General features: G+C 37.6%; 2 protein-coding genes across 4 annotated transcripts; one reads left to right on the top strand and one right to left on the bottom strand.

Annotated features, from left to right (window-relative positions):
• Positions 1–125: 125 nt before the first annotated feature.
• Positions 126–25,257, top strand: LOC132044511 (dynamin-related protein 3A-like). 2 transcript variants are annotated; one of them, XR_009412203.1, is made up of 21 exons: positions 126–633; positions 5,114–5,396; positions 5,473–5,501; positions 5,598–5,699; positions 8,625–8,693; positions 8,779–8,838; positions 15,270–15,383; positions 15,547–15,595; positions 15,753–15,862; positions 16,441–16,533; positions 16,676–16,768; positions 16,854–16,991; positions 17,473–17,586; positions 17,683–17,778; positions 17,930–17,969; positions 18,172–18,314; positions 18,401–18,547; positions 19,389–19,441; positions 19,749–19,848; positions 23,592–23,685; positions 24,597–24,728. XR_009412203.1 is itself a non-coding variant. In XM_059435008.1 (20 exons), the coding sequence occupies exons 1-20, from the start codon at positions 274–276 to the stop codon at positions 24,876–24,878; spliced, it is 2,475 nt and encodes an 824-aa protein (XP_059290991.1). In that variant the 5' UTR covers positions 128–273; the 3' UTR covers positions 24,879–25,257. The 2 variants fall into 2 exon arrangements, 1 of the variants encoding a protein (XP_059290991.1); XM_059435008.1 differs by lacking the exon at positions 23,592–23,685 and having other exon boundaries at positions 128–633; positions 24,597–25,257.
• On the bottom strand, positions 2,230–3,489 carry LOC132044512 (uncharacterized). 2 transcript variants are annotated; one of them, XR_009412204.1, is made up of 3 exons: positions 3,260–3,489; positions 2,474–3,174; positions 2,230–2,384 (listed from the first exon to the last, which is right to left on the bottom strand). XR_009412204.1 is itself a non-coding variant. In XM_059435009.1 (2 exons), exons 1-2 carry the CDS (start codon positions 3,459–3,461, stop codon positions 2,969–2,971), a joined length of 408 nt encoding a protein of 135 aa, XP_059290992.1. In that variant the 5' UTR covers positions 3,462–3,489; the 3' UTR covers positions 2,230–2,968. The 2 variants fall into 2 exon arrangements, 1 of the variants encoding a protein (XP_059290992.1); XM_059435009.1 differs by having other exon boundaries at positions 2,230–3,174.

Here is a 25,257-nt window from a genome sequence, read left to right as displayed (position 1 = left end):
CCAAGACAAGTGTCATTTAGGATTTTGACCCAAAATAAGTTTGGATATATTTTTAGCCCTTTTTTCAAAGTAGAGGAGTATTTTTGACCCTTTTCCCAATAAAAAAACAAAACCTCGAAAATTATTTTTCTGTCCCTTTGCTTGGGGGGTACGAGAGGATACATACAATATACCACCCCTTCTGTGTCGGAAAGAAGGATTTTCAAACTCGTTTGTCAAACCCCTAAAATCTCCTCTCTAGGGTTTCCGATCGTAACATCACAATCTTACTCAATGGCAGATGATTCAGTTCCAGCTCCCGTAGTTGCATCGTCCTCGAATACGGGGGCGTTGGGTCAGTCAGTGATACCAATAGTGAACAAACTCCAAGACATATTCGCACAGCTTGGAAGTCAGTCTACCATTGAGCTGCCTCAGGTTGCTGTTGTCGGTAGTCAGAGTAGTGGCAAATCCAGTGTTCTCGAAGCCCTTGTTGGTCGTGATTTCTTGCCTAGGGGTTCTGATATCTGTACTCGCCGCCCCCTTGTTCTACAGCTTATACAGACCAAACGTAATGAAGATGAATGGGGAGAGTTCTTGCACCTTCCTGGCAAACGATTCTTTGATTTCAATGAAATTCGTTCCGAGATTCAGGTATAGTCTGCCCCTTCTGTAAACTTCCAATAAGGCTACATTGAATTTTCAAATATAGCCCTGGGACATTTTTTAATTGGATTAGGAGCGTGGAGTACACACACTAACAAATATTCAGTCGGGGGTCTTTAACCCTTGAAAGTTATAGTTCAGGGAGTAACGGAAGCAAATATAGTTTAGGTACGAAATTAGCAAAAACATGATAGTGTAGGGTTTTTTTAGCCAATAACTTTATGTATTATGATTGAAAAGTACTATTTTGTGATTTTTAAGGTGACACACTTGTTATAATACACTGTGGTGTGTCTATGTCGTTCTTTATAGATTATGCTCATTATTTTAGTTATTATATACCATTACTCTTGCATGGAGTTCACTTCAGTCATCAGATAATGAAGTTGAAAAGTGGAGATTACCTTGAGGGGGGACAATGGTATACTCCAATTACAAGTTACAACAGTCAATAGGTCAATGTGTTTAATTGTAGAATTGAGGTAGTATCTCCATGAAATAGAGAATACAGAGGATATTTTATCTGCTCTCTAATGCACAATCTAATTCAGAAATTTCACTCAATTTACTATTTTTTGCATATGTACTTTTATAGTAGTAGGATCGCTATAACTGACACCATTGAGTTCGACACGATAAGGTTATAGAAATCGGTTTTGAAGGACTCTATGTGAGTTTGCTGTGGAAATATCTGCATTTTAATTCATTATCAAAAAATATCTGCATTTTAGTATTCACCAGTGTTTTGGACGGCGCGCGGCGACAAAAGGCGCCAAGGCCCCCTCGCCTTAAGGCGCGGCGCGCAGCGAGGCGCTCGCCTTTTTTGAAGTGCGGCGCCAATAAATACCAAAAAATTAAAATATTTAATTGCATATGTAAATAATCAAAATCTCACTAGCAATAACATATTAGCAAATATTTCAATTCAAAAATTAAAGGTAGATGGTAGATAGTAGATACTAAAAGTCTAGAACTTGAATAAGTCAATGACTCAATAATTCATGTTGACAAGACAAGCAACACTAAAATTAAAGCAATAGTGCAATACTAAAAGTCTATTCAAATTCAAGATCTTCAAGATTTCCAAATTCTTGATATCCAAGATTCTCAACATTATATTGCTCCTCATCTTCTTCCTCCCTGGCTCGGGCTCGGTCTCGGTGTCAATCTCGGTCTCGGACTCGGAGTTTTCATCAATTAAGCACCGAGACCGAAGTGAGCTTGTAGCAGTAGTAGCTACTCTTTTGCCCTTGTTATGTGACCTTGAACTTGAAGAACCGCCCCTAAGACCATAGATATTCTCCTCAACTCCAGACGCCCTAGAAACAGTACCCCAATCAAGATCACATCCCTCATATACTAGTTCCTCTTCTTCATTTTGGGGGCATCCAATTAACCATTCATTTGCTTCGTCAATATTATCCAACATGGATCAACATAGCCAACATCATAACGACGCTCAATGTTCTATTGTACTTAATGTACACTAGATTGTCGGACGCGATAGTTCAAGCCTATTCCTCTTTTTGGTATGAATCACAAGATAAGTTGTAGAAACTAATTAGTAGATACTAATAATAATGTATTTAGAAATTAGAATATAATAAATCTTCTTCTCACATGTTCAAACACGCTCCAATTTCTCTCGCATCCGGATGCGCTACAAGTTAAACTTAATACTCTTATGGCAAGTCGTTGCAAGTTTGGGGTATGATTACCAAATACCGACCACCATTCAGCTATAAAAAAAAAATTAAAGGTTTAATAATTATAAATAAGTCAAATAACTTAAGTAAAGCTATAAAAATAACTAAATCAACCCACTTACAAGGGGATGTTTTGTCTCTGTTTCTTATAGCCTGAGGCATACCAAAAGTCCCCATTGCATGTTTATACATATGAAGCTCTTTGATGAGAGCATCTTGTGTTCCATTAGGGACCATCTTACCAACACATTCAAGGTAACCTTGCCACACTTCTGTTGATAAAGTCTTATTTTGATAATTAGTGTAAAACATTCCTGGTTCAAAATATGGCCTGCTGCATGCAAAGGTCTATGAAGTTGGTCCGTCCACCGCCGATCAATGATTTCGAAAACTTTCTCATATTGCTTCCGATCACCATGAAAACCCTTTTCAATAGCTTCTTTGGCTCTATCCATTGCTTCATAAATATAGCCCATCGATGGTTTTTTTCTCCATCCACCAAGCGAAGCGCTACTATCAAAGGAGAACCAACTTTAAGTGCCCTAACAACATCATTCCAAAAAGATGTAGAAGTAAGATGTCCGACAACTTCTTTTCCCAAAAGTTCCTTTGCAAATCTACTTTTTCGTCCATTCGGTTGAGAAGATCATAGTTCTCAAGTTTTTCTTTTGCATGTAAAAAGATTGCAAAGTTAAGAAGGCCGTTGCAAATCTTGTCTTAGCCGGTTTCACCAAATTTCTTTGTTTTGTATATCTTCTCATCATGTTCAACAACAATGGCCTCATTGCTATGTAAGAATGTATCTTAATGGCCTTCTGAAAAACTGTAAAAGGAATATTTTAGTAGCTAAGTAAGCTAAGTAATAAGTAATAAGCAATAAGCATATAGTATAAGCTATTTTTTTTCACCTGAAGCATACGGGTTTATTTTGAAGATGTCACCAAACATCAAATTGATACAATGTGCAGCACATGGAGTCCAATAAATGTGCGGGTACACACCCATTATCATGTCACCGGCTTTAACATTCTCGCTAGCATTATCGGTAACAACTTGTATAACTTTTTCCGGTCCAATTTGCTTAATAGTCTTCTCAAACAAGTTGAACATCTTGGTGGAATTTGTAGATTCATCACTAGCATCGCACCTAATGGAGAATTGACCAAAATATTGATGATCATTTTTCCATTTCGTGTTTTCCACTTGTCTATCATAATTGAACACCCAAACTCTGTCCATTTCAATTTATGTTCCTCAATAATCTCATCTATCTTCTCCACCTCTTTTTTTAGATGAGTAACTCTAATTTCGTGATAGGTAGGAGGTTTCATTCCTGGGCCATATTGTCCTATGGCCTCAATGTATTTATCAAAACTTTTGTGATTTACACAATTAAAAGGAGCCCTGCATCATATACCCATACTGCAAAAGCACTTACAGCGCGATCTCTTAGCAACTTCTTGGATGCATCAGACGCTGCCGTGCTACTGCTTCCCTTCCCCTTTGATGTTTGCGGGTAATAAAGATTCATGGGACTTTTCACATTGGCAGTCCGTGCCGTGGATGATGCATTGGATGACATTTTTTGAGTTTTGAGGGAGGAGGCATCATTTCATCATCTTCATCAGAGAGATTAGCCAAGGATGGTTGGTGCAACATTTGAGTTTTTAACAACTGTTTACTTTCAACATACTTTTTTACTTCTTCCCTAATTTCAGGCGGACAAATTCCACATTTTTTTACATTTCTGTAACCACCAATTAAATGTTGTTTGTGTCGAGTAATTCCGCCATTGAAAGTTTCTCGACAAAAGATACATGTGACTGAATCTTTTGTTGGGCCTTTGGTACCATAATTCCAACCTATGTCTTTTTTGCTAGCGTCCGACGATTCCATTGAATTTGAACCTACTGTTTATAACTGTATAGCAAAATTTAAACAATTATTGAACAGAAAAAATAGGAGCAAAACAACCACTGCCTCACTGGTCCAAACAGAGAAAAAAAAAACAGAGGAAAAAACAGAGGAGAAAAAAACAGAGCAATTAACAGAGGTGAAAAAAACTGAGGGTAAAAAAACAGAGGAGAAAAAACAGAAAAAGAAGAAGAGAATAGAAGAAGGAAAAAAAAAAAAACCAGAGGTGGCCGGAAATAGGCCAGTTGTCGCCGGAAAAAAAGAAGAAGAAAGAAGAAGAACAGATGAAGAAGCAGAAGTTAAAAATACAGGAGGAAGAAATAAGAAGAAAGAAGAAGAACTGAAGAAAAAGAAGAAGGAGAAAGAGACATACCTGAAACCTTGAAGGAGAAGAGAGAAGGAGGCAAACAAAAAACCCTAGCTGCTATTTTTATTTAAGTCCTCCACTTCATTTAAGTCCTCCACTTCTTTTAATTGTTTTTTTTTAAAAACCCTGCTCGCCTCGCCATTTCTTTTCTCGCCATTGGCGCGCCTTTTGAAGGTCTTCTCGCCATGGCCATGAAAGGCGCAGAAGCCTCGCCACGCCACGCCTCTCGCCAAAGGCGACAAGGCGCTCGCCTTTAACAACACTGGTATTCACTGTTTGCATTGTGGGTTTTGGTAACAATAACATCTTGTAGCAAGTATTGCGTGAGTGGGACACTCAAAAGGAGACATCTCAGTTTGTTGTATGTATGTTTTTGTTTTCTCATGCACGTAAGTAATTTTTTCCTTTTTTCTTCTGAGACTGGTAACAGTTAAGTAATTTCTTCACTTCCCAACTTCTAATTCCTTATGATTGGCTTTAGGCGGAGACAGAGCGGGAAGCGGGAGTGAATAAAGGTGTTTCAGATAAGCAGATACGTTTGAAGATTTTCTCACCGAATGTTCTTGATATTACTCTTGTGGATTTGCCGGGCATAACAAAGGTCCCTGTTGGCGATCAGCCTTCTGATATTGAAGCCCGGATCAGAACTATGATAATGTCTTATATTAAACTTCCAAGCTGCTTAATACTGGCTGTAACACCTGCTAATGCTGACCTAGCAAACTCAGATGCTCTTCAGATTGCTGGAAATGCTGACCCGGATGGTATGTCCCAAGATATGATTTCGCTAGGTGAGTTTAGTTGCCTCTAAGACTCTTATCCAATGGTTTCTTCTTGCAGGTTATCGGACCATTGGAGTAATCACAAAGGTCAGATTGATTGAAAATGAAATTCTTTCTTTTTGTTTATTATGTTTCCGTATTCATAGTTGGTTTTCATTGATTGAATTTTCTTTCTTTCCTTAGTTGGACATCATGGATAGGGGTACTGATGCTCGTAATTTTTTACTTGGAAAAGTGATTCCCCTTCGCCTTGGTTATGTTGGGGTTGTGAATCGCAGTCAGGAGGTAATGTTTCAACTTGACATGATGGAAAAATAGTTAAACTTGTTAGCGTGATTTTATTTGCAAATGGGCCATTTAACTTCTCTCCATAAGCTATGATATCATTTCCATTGTGAAGAGTTTCTCGATTTGAGCTCTCCTGGAGATTTCATGTTTATGTTTTGGCGTTTCACTTCATTTTTGTACCTTTTACTTCCACGACTTCTATTTTCCAGGCATTTGACAGGTTTATATTTTGTCTTTGTAGTGGCATTTCCAGTCCATGCTCTCTAACTAGCACATTTGTGCTTTCATTCATTAGCAATTCTTCTTTAGGGCTGTGGTTTCTTTCTTGATAGTGCACGTGTTCACTCTTGTTATATTTTAACTGATATCTTTTGGACTACTTGGTGCCTTGACCTGTTTTCTAGGTTTCCTCTGCGTTACTGTAGTTTAAACTTTAGGCGAAGAGATGCTAGCTTTAAAAGTTTGGTGCTTCAAATCTTGCATCCTATTAACCTCTTCAACATGATAAAAAGGGCAGCCCGGTGCACTAAGCTCCCGCTATGCGCGGGGTCCGGGGAAGGGCCGGACCACAAGGGTAACCTAATTTTTTTTTAATTGTTTTTTGAAACTGATTTTTATTTTATATGAGTACAAAACCTGCAGCTATCCATTAGAAAAAACCTATGCAGCGAATTTTGCTATCTTGGCTGACAATATTCTGTAATGTCAGCAATATAATATGTGTCAAATACTTTTAATTGCATACTTCCAATCAGTCTGAAGATCCGTCACAATTAAGGTCTTATTCTCATGTAGTAGTAACCTGGTGTTTGGCCTCTAGCATTTTATTTGCTTGTTCTTTATTATTTGATCATGGCATATAGATTTTTTTTTTTTTTTTTTTTTTTTTTTTTTGGGAAATATGATTAAACACACTATTTTAGTGGTAGAACAAAGTAACAAATGGAATGAAAGACAATGAAGTTTAGAAGGATGTATAAAATGCCTAACAATAAGGCTCTTTTGTTAGGGTAAAAATGAGAGACCTTTTCGTTTGGATGATTGTGGTGTTCGAGCCAGCTTGGACACACCTCGACTGTTCCATTGGATATTTGCTATTTTTCACCAGAACAAGCACCTGCTAACTCGTTGAACTTTGGTCGAGGTCTTCACCAAATTTGTTGACTGCTAGGCCATACCCACTTGGGGTCTAGTAGCAACTATGCCAGCTGTTTGATCCCTTCTGCTCGCCTTTCGTTGTACCTAAAGGGAAGAAATACATAAATAGATATATAGTTGGCTCTATGTAGCAGCCAACCAAGAGGTTGTAGTTATTCTTCTTCACATGGTCATATGACATCTAAGAATTTTAGGTCAAATTCTTGAATTATAACTCACACTTATAAATGTGTGTGTGATTTCAACATTTGTATAAATTGACTGGGAATACACTTGCAACACATGTGTCGAGAAACTAGTATATATATGTACATATTCACAGTCCGTCATGTCCATGCATGTATTATCTATTACTATTCTAAAGGTGGGAAGATTAAAGTGAAAAGTTGATTGATTAAAATGTCCATATAAAGTTAAAATGTCTTTTTTATCGTTTGAATTTATGTCACTTCCTACAAGAATTCAAATACTAATTAACAACTCTTAGTTATTATTCTAATTAAAATGATGAATATGAAAAAGATAAAACTGTTTTATCTATCCCTTTGAACACAAGAGATAAAGAAACAACGGCAGCTACTCAATTTGGTGACTTTTGGATCCTGCAACGTTAATATGTTAATTATTATTTAGCAACGGAGGTGATATATAGATTTATCACCAAGAACTCTACTTGCTAACAACATATTTGGGTGTGAGATTTGTGACAAATGGATCAAAGAGACCAAAACATATATTTTCGCTACGGGAACACAACCAAAAAATATGTAGTGCAATCAGATTGAATAACCTAGTTGAGGACTTGTGTCTTCTGCCATAATAAAGTATAGATCGTCGCGATTTTTGAACTGTGCTTTCGAGGTAATTTGCCTTTTCTTTTCCTCCTTTGTATTTTAGAAATAGTATATTGTAACATTTCGATCAGCGTTTTGAAATCCAAAAATGTAATATTCTTCCAGTACTTTGTCTTTGATTTTCTTTTTCCGGTTTGTCTTTGATTTTCTTTTGCTAGCTCGTCTGTGGTAATTAATTTAGTTTTAAATATTATGAACTCTACGAATAAACTGATGGTTTAAGAATCAAATGCGTGTAGGCTCTCAAGTCTCTAGACGCTCCTGGTAGACCAAGACGTAATTAGCTAAAAAAATTGAAATCCTTGTTCTTTTACTGGCATCCCTTGATGTAATTGGCTATCCTTCTGATTATATAAGCTTTCTTTGAATAAGACAAATGCATATGATATCAAGTGTACAGTGATTATATGGAGAAATACATGTGAAGAAGCCAAACACATAGGAATGCTAATTTAATGGAGGAAGCAAGTAGTGGCGTAGTGGAATGGAAGATCGATCAATTACTTCTCTCATAGAGCCACGGTGTGTTTAAATACTAAAAGTATGTGCCTAGGGAAAATTGCTAAAAGTAATTAGTCACTCTCTTACTATTCATCAATTTGAGCTTGCATTTTTCCCTTCAAATTTTGTGGAACTCATTGCACGCATATTCTAATATTGTTCATATCATTTTAAAATGTTTATACTTTATATTGATTAATATGGAATGCACGTGCAACGCATATGATCAGAAACTAGTGTGCGTATATGTACTTGAGTGGGGTGTGTACAAGACATAAGCACACACTTCAAATAAACAAACACATTAGTGGTTTTTAGGCCTATAATCTTCTCAATTGCTTGACTGAAGCATTTATACAGGATATAGGCCTATAATCTTCTCAATTGCTTGACTGAAGCATTTATACAGGATATAAGGATGAACCGGAGTATCAAGGATGCACTTGTAGCTGAGGAAAAGTTCTTCCGTAGTCGTCCAGTATGTTGGTACCATATTTTGTTATTAGTTAATTTCAGGTCTCTAAGATTTATACGTCTCATGTTTGATCTCTTCTCTGGTGTAGGTATATAGCGAACTTGCAGATCGTTGTGGTGTTCCTCAATTGGCAAAAAAGTTGAACCAGGTAATTAGTCCAAGAATCAGAGTAGTAGTTTCTATATGCAATAAATTAATTATCGATTTGTCATACTCATATATGCAAAAAAGTTCTTTTTAGCATTCAATTTCCTTGAACTGTCGGAAACGAAAGCAAGTTCGTGGCATATATATATATATAGTTTAGTTAACATTTGTATCATGTCTCTTAAAAATAAAAACAACAACAACAACAACAACAACCCAGTGAAATCCCACAACGTGAGGTCAGGGGGAGGGTAGAGTGTACGTTGGATTCGACTCCTACCAAGGTAGGACGGGCGTTTCCGAAAGACCCTCGGCTCTCTTTTTTTTTTTTTTTCTTTTTCTCTCTCTTAAAAATAAAAAGCATATAGATTTTTATCTTTTGCTTCATTTTATTGTTAAATCTAGAATTGGACATTTGAACTGAGAAGAAAGAAATTTGTGTGTTTGAAACATCTTTAACTTAAAGCACTTGAGATACGCTTTCCCTGTGATTATAGCAATACAAAATTCTTGGACATAGGCACTGGAGGACATGAGAGAGAACCACTCGGGAATTATCTGTGGTAAGTAGCGAACTGTAGGAAGCATCTATAAGATCATCTCTAAGGTTCTTTCCGTGCGACTTAAGAGGATTTTGTTCGAGACTGTTTCTCCTTTGCAAAATGCTTTCGTGGAAGGTAGACAGATTCTTAATGCAACTTTGGTGGCCAATGAAGTTGTTGATTCCTGAAGAAAGTAGGGAGTGCTGGCAACTTATGCAAGTTGGACCTTGAAAAGGCTTATGATCATGTTAAGTGGGAGTTCCTGGACACTTCATTATGCTGAAGACGGGTTTTGGTGATTGATGGAGAAAATGGATCAAACATTGTATTTCTAATGTTAGGTACTCGGTCTATTAATGGTAGCCCGTGTTGTTTCTTTGGCAGTTCGAGAGGGTCACAAGCAGATCTACTATCTCCCATGTTGTTCATCTTGGTTATGGAGATGCTGAGCAAGATGATGGATAGAGCTGTGGCGGGTGGTTATTTAAAGGGATTTACTGCTGCAGTTGGGGGGACGTAGTATTATGAAGGTTTCACATCTTTTACTGCAGATGACACATTGGTATTTTGTGATGCTGACAGATCTTTGTTGGAACATTTAGCTCATATGTTAACATGGTGTCAAGGCTAATGATCAACCTGAGGAAGTGTGAAATAATACCGGTGGGGGAGGTGGAAGACATTGCCATGTTAGCTCAGGCTATGAGCTGCAAGATAGGGGCTCTTCCCACTACCTATCTTGGGTTGTCGCTAGGTGCTTCAAGTAATCCGGTAATATAGAGGGTTGAGAAGAGACTTGCACGTTACAGAGAAGGTATTTCTCTAAATGCGGAAACAATTACTTATTCAGAGCACTTTATTGAGTCCCACATATTTTATGTCATTGTTCCATGCTCCAGTTTGAAAATTGAAAATGCATCAGAGACTTCTTATGCGGATCGATTGACTGGGCAAGGAAGTTTCACTTGGTGCGGTGGTAGACTGTAACGAGTCCTAAGTATTGGGAGTCAAAGATCTTAGGGTGTTTGATAAGGCTCTATGAGAAAAATAGTTATGGATATTTGGGCCCGAAGAATATTCTTTTTTGAGGGAGGTAATTGTGGTTAAATATGTTTCTATGCCATATGGTTGCGCATTATGGAGGAATATTTTGAAGGGGTGGGAAGAGTTCAGTGCCATAGTGGCTTAAGGGTTGGGGATGGAAGGAGGGTGAGTTTTTGAGTGCACAAGTGGTATGGGCTCTTTTGAGTATTACTTTGCAAAACTTGTACAAGATCTCTTGCCAGAAGGAGACGACAGTTCAACAAGTGCGTAAAAAACAAAGTGGTGTTTTGGCATCTAAGTTTTAGGAGGAATTTGCAGGACTTGGAGATGACAGAGTTCCAAAGTTTGATTGAATTGCTCCACCAACGGGTGCAATGTCACAGGAAAGTCACGATGTTTGGAGGTGGAGGCGGGTAATGGTGGAATGTTCTCTATCAAGTCTTTTTACGTTAAGCTTCTGTCTAAGGAGGAGGTTGCATTCCCACATAGCTTGATTTGGATTCCTAAAGTTCCAAGAAAGGTGTGTTCTGTCGCTTGGCTAGCGGCTAAAGGGGGACAACCGAGATCTTGAGGTGGAGGAAATGGCCTACGTCAGCAATTGCTTTATGTGCAAGTGTTCGAGTGAAGAAGTTGATTATCTTCTCATACATTGTCTAGGGGCGCGGAGGTTGTGGTGGGAAATCCTTTGATGGGTTGGAGTTACTTGGGTGATATCGGGTGCTTTGAAAGAAGTATTGTTCAACTAGAATATTTGTAAAAGAAGGAAAAGACTCATGGTGTGGAATGTGACGCCACTTGCACTTATGTTGGTCGTGTGGAGAGGAAGAAATAGGAGACCTTTTGAGGGTGTGGAGATGAGTTTTGTTATAGTAAGGAGTAACCTGTTGTCCCTTCATTCCTTTTGGTGCACCCATGATATTCCATCTTCTATAGAAGATTGGGTGTAGTTCGTAGAAAACCTTTTCATTTTGTAGGTTTCCTACTTTTTAGTATACTTCTTGTATATAGGTGTTTTTCTTTGCCCTTTCATTAATGAAATTGTTGTTGTGAAATAATAAAACTAAAATGCAAGAGAACATACATATGAAAGAGACTTGAAGATTGATATGATTTCTTTCACTTCTGTAGATGTTCACTAGGACGTGAGTGGTCCTATTTATAGGAAAACTAATTTAGTAATACATTTGGTTTCACCAACTAAAAGATAACTTACATTTGGTTTCACCAACTAAAAGATAACTTACTTTGGTGATCACCAATGTGGTTCCTGACATCCACTAAAACTAGGTGGTTTCATAGCACTCCCCCTTGGATGTCCATTAACAAAAGATGTGTCTTATTTAAAAATCTTATTAGGAAAATCCAATGGGACAACACCATGGGAAATGTACTAGTGAAGATGAAGTACATATATTTTATAATACGTATTGTAGCTCCCTCATTAAAAACCTTGTCAGGAAAACCTAATGGGACAGAACCTATGGTTAAGGAAAAAAGAGTGCAGCGCGTATTAACTCCCCCGAATAAAAACATCACTTAATATCTCGAAGATATCGCATTCCAATCTTGTGTATCAGTTTCTCAAATGTTGAGGTTGGTAATGCCTTAGTGAATAGATCTGCCAAATTATCACTTGAACGAATTTGTTGAACATCTATTTCACCATTCTTTTGAAGATCATGAGTGAAAAAGAATTTTGGTGAAATATGTTTTGTTCTGTCTCCTTTAATGTATCCTCCTCTTAGTTAAGCTATGCATGCAACATTGTCTTTGTATAATGTTGTTGGAATATTCCTCTCCAAAAGGAGGCCACATGTTTCTTGGATGTGTTGAGTTATTGATCTCAATTCTCAACCAAACGCATTCTCGACTTTCTCCATGAATGGCTATTATCTCTGCATGATTTGAAGAAGTAGCAACCATAGTTTGTTTTGTTGAACGCCATGATATAGCTGTACCTCCACATGTAAATAAATAACACATGTCCGGGATCGACCTTTATGTGGATCGGATAAATATCCTGCATCTGCATAGCCAATTAGTTGTGAATTGGATTCATTTGAATAAAACAGTCCCATATCAAGGGTTCCTTGGAGGTATCTGAATATATGCTTAATACCATTCCAGTGTCTTCTCGTGGGAGAAAAACTAAATCTTGCTAATAAGCTTACAGAGAAAGCTATATCTGGTCGAGAATTATTGGCAAGATACATTAATACCCAATTGCACTGAGATATGGTATTTCAGCACCAACAAGTGCTTCATCATTTTCATAAGGTCGAAATGGATCTTTATTAATATCAAGTGATCTTACAACCATTGAGGTACTCAATGGATGTGCTTTATCCATGTAAAATCTCTTTAAAATATCTTCAGTATAAGTTGATTGACAAATATTCCATTTGTAAAATGCTCAATTTGTAGACCAAGATGAATTTCGTCTTTCCAAGGTCTTTCATTTCAAATTCCTTTTCAAACATTCTACTGCCTTTGGAAGCTCTTCAGGAGTTCCAATAATATTCAAGTCATCAACATATACAGCTATTATGACAAATTCTGATCCAGACCTTTTCATAAAGACACAAGGACAAATTAGGTCATTTTTATACCCTTCTTTCAATAGGTATTCGCGAAGGCGATTATACCACATGCGCCTTGATTGTTTTAATCCGTATAAAGATTTTTGAAGCTTTATTGAATAATTTTCCCGGGAATCTTTATATGCTTCAGGCATTTTGAATCCTTCAGGGATTCTCATAAAAATATCATTGTCCAGTGAACCATATAAATAGGCTGTGATAACATCCATCAAATGCATATCAAGTTTTTCATGATTGCATCCAGGAGAATATGTCTCCATATACTCAATGCCAGGTCTTTGTGAAAATCCTTGTGCCACAAGTCGTGCTTTATTTCTTACGACTTCATTTTTTCATTTCGTTTTTGCACAAAAACCCATTTGTACCCCACTAGCTTTACACCTTCAGGTGTTTGAACTATAGGTTCGAAAACTTCGCGTTTTTCAAGAGAAGCTAATTCCACTTGAATTGCATCTTTCCATTTTGGCCAATCATTTCTCTGTCTACATTCCTCGATAGATTTTGGTTCAAGATCCTCACTTTGTTGCATTATTTCAACAACATTATAGGCAAAAACATTGTCGACAATTATATCATTTCGGTTCCATATTTTTCCTGAGGAGACATAACTTATTGAGATCTCTTCATTTTTATTATTTTCAGGTACCTGAACCTCGTCCGAGGTTTTATTAATCGTTTAGTCTCTTTGCTCTTGTTGAGCAACCGCCTCTATATTATTATCATTTTGATTATTTGCTCCTTTTCTTTTTCGAGGATTTTTATCTTTGGAACCGATCGGTCTACCACGTTTTAAGTGTGGTTTAGACTCATTTGCCTTAATTAATTGTCCTATCGGGACATCAACTCGAATTGGAGCATTAGCAGCTGGAATATGAGATTTAGTAATCCTTGATAGGTCATTGAATGCATCTGGCAGTTGATTTGCAAATAGATTATCTTTTGAACTTCAAGTTCACATTGATTTGTACGAGGATCTAAATGAGATAATGATATTGCATTCCAATCTATCTTTTTTTTTTTTTTTTTTTTTTTTTTTTTTTCCAGCTGCTTATTTTCTCCTCCTAATGCTGGGTATATTGATTCATCAAAATGGCAATCAACAAATCTTGCTATAAATAAATCTCCAGTCATAGGTTCCAAATATTTTATAATAGAAGGAGATTCATACCTAACATATATCTCCAACCTTCTTTGGGGACCCATCTTTGTGTGTTGTGGTGGAGCAATTGGAACATATGCCGCACATCCAAATATTCTAAGATGGGAAATATTCAGCTCCTGACCAAAAGCCAATTGTAATGGGGAGACTTTATGATAACTTGTGGGCCTGGTCCTCACAAGAGTTGCTGTATGCAAAATAGCATGACCCCATATCGAAATGGGAAGTTTTGTTCTCATAAGCATTGGTCTAGCAATTAATTGGAGGCGTTTGATTAATGATTCTGCTAGACCATTTTGACTATGGCATGTGTTTCAACCATGCTAATACTTGTATAGTATAAGCCGAAAGAAAGAGCGGGTAATTTTTTTTCGAGCACATATTTCTTACCCGACATCAGTGTAGTAATATAAAGATATTCAATCTTTTCATCATTTGTAGTCTCAGTATGATAACCATTTTGGCGAATGTCTTTGAAACTCAGTAGGTTTCTTTGGGACTTACTACAATATAATGCTTCATTAATTGCCAAATTTGTTCCTCTGGATAATAATAAATTAGCTTTTCCGGAGCCTTCAATTAATCTTGTACTTCCAGATATTGTATTAACATTGGCTTCTTTCATCACCAAGAAAGAGAAGTATTTCTTATCTCTTAAAATAGTGTGTGTGTTGTAGCACTATCTATATGACATATATCATCGTAATTGATCTTGGGTCCAATTGATGATTGGGGAATTTCCATATTCTGTGAAACGTAACTTAAGGGTAAAAAGCAGAGCCTCGTGCTGATAACTTGTTGTGAAATAATAAACTAAAATGCAAGAGAACATATATATGAAAGTGACTTGAAGATTGATATGATTTCTTTCACTTCTGTGTATGTTCAATAGGACGTGAGTGGTCCTATTTATAGGAAAACTAATTTAGTAATACCTTTGGTTTCACCAACTAAAAGATAACTTACATTTGGTTTCACCAACTAAAAGATAACTTACTTTGGTGATCACCAATGTGGTTCCTGACATCCACCAAAACTAGGTGGTTTCATAACAATTTTCCATAATGCAACTTCTTGTTTTACGCAGATTCTAGTGCAACACATCAAGACCGTTCTTCCAGGATTGAAATCACGCATTAGTGCTGCATTGGTGTCTGTTGCAAAGGAGCATGCCAGCTATGGGGAGATCACAGAGTCCAAGGTATCTTTTGTCATCTTGCTTAACTTTACCATGCATATACCTGAACTATTGCTAGTTTGTTGTGATATTACAACATACCGTTGATATTGGGTTTTTTTCATGGTAGATATTCTGTTTCTTATTCACTAGTTTTCCCTTATTCACTAGTTTTCCCTCAATCTAGGCTGGTATGGGAGCACTTCTACTGAACATTCTTTCCAAGTACAGTGAAGGTAATGTGGCCTCAAATTTCTGAGACTGCTAGTCCGTCAGTAGTATTTATGATTTTATTCCTCCAATGCTACTTTTTAATAAATGCTGTTGAGCTTTGTCGAATCTCATTGAAGTACAGATTCTTATCTCTGTCTCTCTTTTGGGGTTCGAGAACAGCATTCTCTTCAATGATTGAAGGAAAAAATGAAGAAATGTCAACATCTGAGCTGTCTGGGGGAGCAAGAATTCATTACATCTTCCAGAGCATATTTGTGAAGAGTTTGGAGGTGCACATCTTTCATATCAACTTGAGAATGCCAATCTATATTCTTTTCTAGCATGGAGAAAATTTTCTGTTTACCTGACAGTATGCATCTAAGTGATGTTTAATAGTATTTGTGTTTCAAAGTATATGTATGCGGGATAGCCAGTCCTTCTATTATGCTGCTCCTGGGAGGTTCTGCTTATCTTTTATTAGTGTAAGCAATAGTAACAATGATAGCAATAATAATAATGAATTGTTTCCCAAGTGCGTAGTAACCATATGCTATCTACAAAAGATCTTATCATTCGTCCACAATGTGTCTTATATCCACGAAAGTTGTAGCAGGAAGCATCTGCCTCCCATTTTGAATTACTTGCTTTAGCACTCTTTTTGTCTATAACCCCCAAAAACTTATCTATGTTGTCCCCTACAGCTGAACTTTGGACTCTTAAATTCCGGGGTATAGTCCAACGTGTGAATGATTGAGAAAACTTAAAGAAACTTCAGCTTCTTTGCATCAGTATAGTGTCTTTGTTAATGTTTATTTGAATGGTATTCCAAAATTCATCAAATATCATCCAACTCGTCCATCTTTTGCAGGAGGTAGATCCTTGTGAAGATTTAACTGATGACGACATCCGAACTGCCATTCAAAATGCAACTGGTCCTAAATCTGCTTTATTTGTGCCAGAAGTAGGTTCTTGATGTGAACCTTTACTTGCTTGTAGAATTGCTTTTATTTTGTGCCAGTGGTGGAGTGCTTTCTCCAGTAGTTTCATATAAAATTTATTCCATTTGGTTGGTCTTGCACTTTAATCAACATTTTTATATGTAGGTTCCATTTGAAGTTCTTATCCGAAGACAGATAGCTCGTCTATTAGATCCAAGTCTTCAGTGTGCAAGATTTATTTACGATGAGCTTATAAAAGTATGCCCTTTTGTTGAGAACTGCCTTTGATTTTTGGGTGCTACGTGCTTGTATCTAGTGTTCAACTTGTATTATTTATTCACAGATGAGCCATCGGTGCATGGTCAATGAATTGCAACGATTTCCTATTTTGAGAAAACGGATGGATGAAGTTATAGGATACTTTTTGCGGGAAGGCCTGGAACCTTCAGAGACTATGATTGGACACATTATTGAGATGGAGGTATATTGAATCTCTCCTATTGTATACTTACTCCTTGTACATACATGGACTTGTGTATAAATCGTATGTGTGTGTGCACACATAGATACTCTTCTGTTTCACTCGTACATACATGGACTTGTGTATAACTTGTATGTGTGTGTACACATATATACTCTTCTGTATTTCTGTGTACTATGAAGTGAATTTGCTTAATATAGTCCTAACCAATTTTGGGATCCTAGCTATTCTTGAAATCGTCTTTTCTTAAAGATCATGATCTATTTCAAATTGCTATACTGTCAGTATCTTAGGAGACACCAGAGTTTTACTATCACAGACTGTATGGTTAACTTAAATAAAAAGTAGCTAATGTAATTGAAACAAAAAACAGTAATAGCTGTTAACATCTGGAATTTCATCAGTGGATTTACCTAATCATCACTGCATCCATTGCTATAGAAAGTTGAAATTTCTTAAACTTAATAATATTTTGTTCTAGATGGATTACATAAACACTTCACATCCGAATTTCATTGGGGGGAGCAAAGCTGTGGAGATGGCAATGCAGCAGGTCAAGTCCAACAGGATTACTGCACCTGTTCCGAGGCAGAAAGTAAGTACTTGATATGCTGTTTACAGACTTCAGCGGATCTTTTTCTCAGATCTCAACTAACTAGTCGCAAATTACTGCTTTTATGTCACTTCTCAGGATGGAGTGGATTTAGAGAAAGCGCCAGCATCTGAAAGAAGTCTGAAGTCGCGCGCTATTCTTGCTAGACATGCCAATGGAATTGTTCCTGATCAGGTATGACTTCTCTGCACCAGCATCTGCAAGCTTGCTTCTCTTCCTTGTCCTCTTGCTGGGGAATTACTTTGGTGTTTTATTAATTTTCCTGAAGACGAATTGAAAGCATTAAGATTGGCCTGATTATTCTAATACCTGATCCGAAAAGCAGGTTGTTCGGCCTGCTGCAGAAGAGAAAACGACAACATCAGGTATATGTCCTTCTGGTAACAGATGTGCTCTCAACATGTATTGCAGTATGCAAGTTATGTTTGTTACACTTTAGTGTGAATGCCACACCATATGATTTTTTCTGCTTTTTAGTATCCATTTCCTTTACCTGGACTCCCCGTTTTAGATCCAATGTTGCATGGTTTTATTGGTGATGTCTTAATCTTGGTTCTTCACAATCAGGATCAAATGTTAGTTCAAGCTGGGGGATATCATCAATATTTGGTGGATCAGACAGTCGTACATCTGTCAAAGACAATTCCATTAGTAAGCCATTCAGTGAACCTGTCCAGAGCATGAATCATACTTTCATCCACTTGAGAGAGGTATGTGTTTGAAGGCTCCCGTACTTTATAATTACTAGATAGTCAATTTGATGATAATCTTACTTTTGAATCTCACCATTTTGAAGCCGCCAAGTGTGCTGAGGCCGTCAGAAACTCATTCGGATCAGGAGACTATTGAAATTGCTGTCACGAAACTGTTATTGAGGTCATATTATGACATTGTCAGAAAAAACATCGAGGACTCAGTACCTAAAGCTATCATGCACTTTCTGGTAATAATGATATCACAATCTTGTGTCTTAATGATCTCGTGCTTTGATGTTTTGGCATCTACTCAAGTAGGCTTTCACTGGACTTGTGCTTGTGATAGGGAGGATTTTCTAGTTCCATTTATTGCAGATCTTAAGTAATTTAGATGAGTACTCCGTACTAGGTTTTTTTTTTAAAACAATGATGGAGTTTGTGCCAGCTTGCGCACCTCGGTTGTTCCACCGGGTACCTGCTACATCTCTCTAAAACAAGTACCAAGTAATTTTGCTCACCAAGGCTTAGGCAGATAGGAAGAAATCACCCAGTGTTTTTTTTGGGTCTCTACCAGGATTTGAACCCTGGTCTCTAAGGTTTGCACAACTTCATTGACCAGGAGGCCACACCCTTCGGTGCTTGGATGTGTTACTTTTTCTGATTTGATTGTGCAACTCTTCCCATAATCTGGTGTATTCACTTGTAGATCCTCTTTATCTCCTTAGGCAGGAGATTCGTCTCTTTATCTCCTTAGGCAGGAGATTCGTCTCTTTCAGGTGGAAAGTTAAGTACCGTTAAGACTCTGCTGTAGGCTATGTTGTATATGTGTGATAATCCAGATAAACTGGCAAACAAATAGGAATGAGTAAATAATCTTCTTTAAGTTTGAAGGTTTTCTTGGTTTTTCTGCCAAAATTTCAGAGGCTAACATCTGCGCAAGGAAGTGTTCTCTTCTTTTATTTATACGATGTTGTTGCACCAGTGACAATATATATATATATATACACACACACACACACACACACACACATGTATGTATAATTCATGTTCTCCCTTGTTTGATAAGAACGTCTGTCTTTTTTCGTTCAGGTCAACCACACAAAACGAGAACTCCACAATGTATTTATCAAGAAACTTTACAGGTATTGTATGAGAGTAAGAAATCCAAGTTTATTTGAAGCCCAAACTTATTACAGAGATCTGCTTATTTATCTTTCACTAGGCTTCTTTGCTGAATAAAATGCTCCTCACTCAGCTAGTGATTTGGATCACACTTCTATGATGCTATTACTCTCTATGCTGATAGTACAATATTTTTCTTTGCTCAACTGCTTAGCTAACTCAAAAATGTTACAATATTTTTCTTTGCTCAACTGCTTAGCTAACTCAAAAATGTTATGTAACATATGGTTTAGTTGCGATTCTTATTGTTCTTACAACATGTCACAGAGACAACCTCCTTGAAGAGATGTTGCAGGAACCTGATGAGATATCCTTGAAGAGAAAGCGCACTCGTGAGACACTTCGTGTTCTTCAGCAAGCTTTCAAGGTCAGATCTTGGTTCTCGTTTATTCAGAATGTAGATTATCTACTGAGTTTTTCAGAGAAATGTTAATGGCGTGTTGATAAGCTATTAGTTTTAGCAGTTCTATGTGGTTTCTTGTAGTTTGGTAGTTAATGCCTGTAGTGTAAATCTTTGGGTTTCAAAAAATTTCTTATGAGCAGGTATGCATGGGTGGATGGTGGTCTCTATGATTTACTTACGCTCTTAGAGCCCGTTTGGCTTAGCTTAAAAAAAGTGGCTTATAAGCTGGTTTGACCAAAAAACAGCTTATAAGCTGGTTTGCCAAACACCTAAAAAACCAAAAAGCACCTTATAAGCTGGTTTGACCACTTATAAGCCAATCCAAATGGGCTCTTAATTGAATCCAAGTAATTGAGATATGAAACTAGTACCAGATTGAACAAAAACATGGACAAACCACACAAAGACCCAAAAGTTTTTAAAATTCAGGGGAGCACGATATAGATGGGAAATATCAGTTCCAACTTCATCACTAATGGATTCAGAATCATTCAACATTATACCAAAGATTAATAAAATACTTTTTAGTACATAAAAAGAAACCTGAAATCTTATGCTAGTCGGCGTTGGGTTTTCCTAAAAGTTTAACCATATTCAGGCACCCCCCAAGTAGAGTAGTGATAGCTCATTTCCAGCTTTCATTCTAGTCGACCTTTTCTCAAACAAATCGCCCCGGCCCCCGGGCCCCAAACAACAATTAAGATGAATAGTTATGTTGTCTTTTAATGTAACTCATATGCAAGTTTCTGAAAGGGCCGAATACATATGCGGCTCCTTGAAACTTGCCCGGATTTTTCATTTCGACACCTAAACTAAAGGTTGTACCTATTGAACACTTGAACTCGAGCCAAACTGTGTCTATTAGACACCACGTGCTGTTGTGGCTAAGTGCCTACTTCCTACTCCTTTTAAGCGCGTTAAAATGGCTAATTCATTTTTATTTCTGGTTTTTTGGTTCCTTTCAAATTTCTCCTTCTTCCTCACTCTCTGCCTGCTGCCACATCCTCCTGCCACCCTTCCCTCTTCTCCATCTATTAGTAAAAAAAAAAAAAAAAAAAAAAAAAAGGAAAGTTTTGACCACCAAAAAAAAAAAAAAAACAGTGTTTGCAATCTGCGCTGTCTTTCATTCAGCATCTCCTTCTTCGAGTTTTCATGGTTTATTGGTTTCAGAAACTCCATAACAATTTAGCTGACCTTCTCTCACTAGATTTTATGTTGGTTTACTTGCATTTTGCATTCTCTTTTGTGATTTGCACCCTATCCTATCCTACTGTTGTTAATGATTTACACCCAAGTCTCTTTATTTCCATACAAAACCATAAAACACTTCACTTGAATTATCCCGAAGGCCAATCTGGAAAATACAAATAAGAAAAAACATGATGCAAAAAGAAATGGGAGAAAGAAATTTTTTAGGGTTGTCGTGTTTCATTTCTTATCTATTCCTTTCTGCCTCGTCAATTCCTATTCGTCTCTCCCTTCTCCACTGCTTTCTTCTGCCCTTTTCTTATCCTCTTCCCTTCAGAGGTTAAAGTTGAGCACCGTCAATATACCTTGCATCTCTTTTGAAAGTTGGAAAATGATAAGATATCTCTTCATCTAACTAAGAGCAAGGAGGACGTTTCCTTTTCCTCTGCCCTTTGTGAAATATTTTAAAATAATTAGTTAATTGGAAAACAAACAATAATGTCATTGAATGAATTCATAATATCAAAATTTATAGTAATCCTAGCTGAGATGGGGTGTCCATACATGGATAATATGCATGTATTAATGTTTTTTTAGTCTATTATTCACAGTGGTCAAACTACAATGTTGAAAATATACACATGCACAAAGTTACCTAACGTTTATTTCATGTATGTATTTACGTCCATCTAGTTTGTTAGTTAGTTCAATGATTCCCGTGTACAAGAACAAGGGCGACATTCAAAGCTGCAACAACTATAGAGGTATCAAGTTGCTAAGTCACACTATGAAAGTGTGGGAAATGAGGGGGGGGGGGCGAGGAGAGGTGTGTCTATTTCGGAGAAACCGGTTGGATTCGTAGGGCGCTCGGCTAGAGAAGCCATTCATATTATAAGGAGATTGGTGGAGCGGTATAGGGAGCGGAAGAGGGGACTTGCACGTGGTATTCATTGACCTAGAAAAAGGCCTACGACAAAGTGCCAAGAGAGGTCTGTGGAGATGCTTGGAGGCTAAAGGTGTACATGGTGTACATTAGAGCGATAAAGGACATGTATGATGGAGCTAAGACCGGGGGTAAGGACGGTGGGAGGAGACTCGGAGCACTTTCCACTTGTTACGATGGGGTTGCATGGGGATCGACTTTTAGCCCGTTTCTATTCGCCTTGGTGATGGATGAATTACGCGACAAATACAAGGTGAGGTGCCTTGGTGTATGTTGTTCGCGGATGACATAGTCCGATTGACGAGACTTGCAGACGGGTTAACGATGGCGGAGGTGGAGACAGATGTTGGAGTCTTAAAGGATTTAAATTGAGTAGGACCAAGACAGAATACTTGGAGTGCAAGGTTCAGTGGCGTACCGCATGAGGCTGACGAGGAAGTGAGGCTTGCTACCCAGGCCATTAAAAAAAAAAGGAAGTTTCAAGTATCTTGGGTCTATTATACAGGGAGATGGGGATATCGACGACGATGTTTCACATTGTATTGGTGTAGGGTGGATGAAATGAAGGCTCGCCTCGAGTCTTGTGTGATAAGAAAGTGCCACAAAAACTTAAAGACAAGTTCTACAAAGTGGTGGTCAGACTTTATTGTACGGGGCGGAGTGTTGGCCAGTCAAGAACTTTCACGTTCAGAAGATGAAAGTCGCGGAAATGCGAATGCTGCGATGGATGTGTGGGCACACTAGGAGGGATAGAATTAGGAATGAAGATATTCGGGACAAGGTGGGAGTGGCATCGGTGGAGGACAAGATGCGGGAAGCGAGGCTGAGATGGTTTGGGCATGTGAAGAGGAGAGGCACAGATGCTCCGATGCGGAGGTGTGAGAGGTTGGCTATGGACGGTTTCGGGAGAGGTAAAGGGAGGCAAAGAAGTATTGGGGAGAGGTGATTAGACAGGATATGACACAGTTTCAGCTTACCGAGGACATGACCTTAGATAGGAGGTTGTGGAGGACTCAGATTAGGATAGAAGGCTAGGTTGCTTATCCTTTCACCATAGTAGTTGTAGTTCTACTCATTCGTTTATTGCCATTGGATTTCTGCATTTAATTTCTGCTTATAGTTGTTGGGCCTTTGTACTTTGATTATCTTATTTATCTATAGTAGTTAATGCTCCTTTCTTTCCGGACTGCTCTACCATGACTTTCTCGCTTTTGTTATTCCTTGTTTTCATATTGTTTTTGATATGCTTGGCCACATATCGACCTTTTGTCTAGTTTTCCTCTTTTGAGTCGAGGTTCTTTCGGAAATGTACCGCCCCACCTTTCAAGGTGGGGTTAGGTCTGCGTACAATCTACCCTCCCCAGACCCCACATGGTGGGATTCTACTGGGCTTGTTGTTGTTGTTGTAGTTTGTTAGTTAGTTACCAAAGTGTCAAAACTAGTATGTCATGATAGACACATGCATAAATTTTGTCATTTATCCTTGATACTAGTGAGATGTCTAATATCATGATAAATGTTTGGATAAAAAAAAATTATCATGATAAATGCATAAATTGGTGTTCATTGTCCTTAGAAGGGGAGCCTTGGCGTAACTGGTAAAGTTGCTGCCATATGACCTGGAGGTCACGGGTTCAAGCCGTGGAAACAAGCTCTTGTAGAAATGTAAGGTAAGGCTGCCTACAATAGACCCTTTTGGTCCGGCCTTTCCCCGGACCCGGCGCATAGCGGGAGCTTAGTGCACCGGACTGTCCTTAGAACCTAAGAATTTACCCAAAGGTGAATTAATTATTCTATGAATAGTGTGAACATGAAGGGGGAAATTAAACTTCTATAGTCATATATTTATATATTCAAAGATATTTAGTGTGTTCAATTAAGAATGTTAATTAATGATTGAGGATAAAATAATATATGTTTAATACGTTTTTATTACCTTTTTGCATTATTCCTTTTTCTGTATTTCTGTCTTGCTCTTAAGGATAAATAAATGAACATTTTTATTATTTTGCAAAGAAATGAAGAGATTTCGGTAATCATTAAAATCTAATAGAATAGAGTGCGAATCACAAAAGGGTGCACACTTTGGGGCTGGAAAATAATGTAAAGAAAGGTTTTCTCCTCCATTTTTTTGATTTTTTTTTTTTTTTTTTAACAATGTGTTGCATATTGATTTGTTTTTTTGGCCACGTTAGAGCTGCTTGGCAACATATGCTTAATCTGTTTTGAAAACTGTGCCATACGTATCTGATAGGCACACTTGGACTGGGTGTCCGGGTGTTCATTAGGAACAAGTGTGAGTTCTGATGTCTAAATAAAAATTTGGGCAAGTTCAAGGTATTCAACCTTCTTGAAAGTAAGAACTTTGTATAAATAAAATAAAGACCAATTCCCGATGGCCAAAAATCAAAACTAAAACAAAATCAAAAAACCAAGACCACTATTTATCGAGACGCCTTAGAAATCAAATCAAACTTAGAAATCAAATCAAACATTTTCAGAAAATGAAAAATAACTGGTTACCAAACCCTTATAAATGATTGGGTTGTAGACGTTGGAATTAATGTCTTTTGGTTTGCAGACATTGGATGAGTTGCCACTTGAAGCTGAGACAGTTGAAAGAGGTTACAGCATAGGTACCGACCCAACGGGCCTACCAAAGATTCATGGTCTTCCAACATCATCCTTGTATAATACGACAAGCAGTGGCTCAACTGATTCATACACTGCTTCTCCTAAAAACCCAAGATCACGCAAATCATCCCATTCTGGTGAGCTACAATCGCCAATGTATGCTGGTGCAGATTCAAATGGCGGTGGGCGTAATTCTCTTCTTGGTCTTTATCCAACAATAGATATGTAGGAGATTTATCAAATGCTTTGGGTTGCTAGGCATTTGGAACCTTACCCGATCTGGTGCAGTGAAGAGCCACTATATATTTTTTCTGCCACAATGAAGATGTATGCCAATTGTTTCGCTCTCCCCAATATTCTTTATTTCTATTGTTTATATAGAATGATTTAGAAGCTATGCAAGGAATAATGAGAGCCATCTTCCGCAGGCTGCAGCTAATAATTTTGTTTTGTTTTGATAATAGCAAGTGGCCGCTCTATTTTATATAGTCGCCATTTGCCTACAAGTTTCATAGGGAGAGGGAAATGACTGGATTTGTGGCTTTGACAATGAGATTGTAGTTCTGTATAGTCTGCTCTTATTTTGGAGAACACTGACCTTTGCTTTC

Source organism: Lycium ferocissimum, unplaced genomic scaffold, assembly GCF_029784015.1.
Source record: "Lycium ferocissimum isolate CSIRO_LF1 unplaced genomic scaffold, AGI_CSIRO_Lferr_CH_V1 ctg4691, whole genome shotgun sequence".
NCBI classification, from domain to species: Eukaryota; Viridiplantae; Streptophyta; class Magnoliopsida; order Solanales; family Solanaceae; genus Lycium; species Lycium ferocissimum.
This window is presented reverse-complemented; position numbering and strand designations above follow the sequence as displayed.

Coding starts and splice junctions, on each gene's coding strand:
- LOC132044512 (XM_059435009.1), bottom strand. CDS start 3,461: ATGTTCAACTTGTTTGAGAAGACTATTAAGCAAATTGGACCGGAAAAA. Junction 3,175..3,259: donor AATAAACCCGTATGCTTCAG/GTGAAAAAAAAT, acceptor TTCCTTTTACAG/TTTTTCAGAAGGCCATTAAG.
- LOC132044511 (XM_059435008.1), top strand. CDS start 274: ATGGCAGATGATTCAGTTCCAGCTCCCGTAGTTGCATCGTCCTCGAAT. Junction 8,694..8,778: donor AGTTCTTCCGTAGTCGTCCA/GTATGTTGGTAC, acceptor TCTCTGGTGTAG/GTATATAGCGAACTTGCAGA. Junction 17,779..17,929: donor ATGGAATTGTTCCTGATCAG/GTATGACTTCTC, acceptor TCCGAAAAGCAG/GTTGTTCGGCCTGCTGCAGA.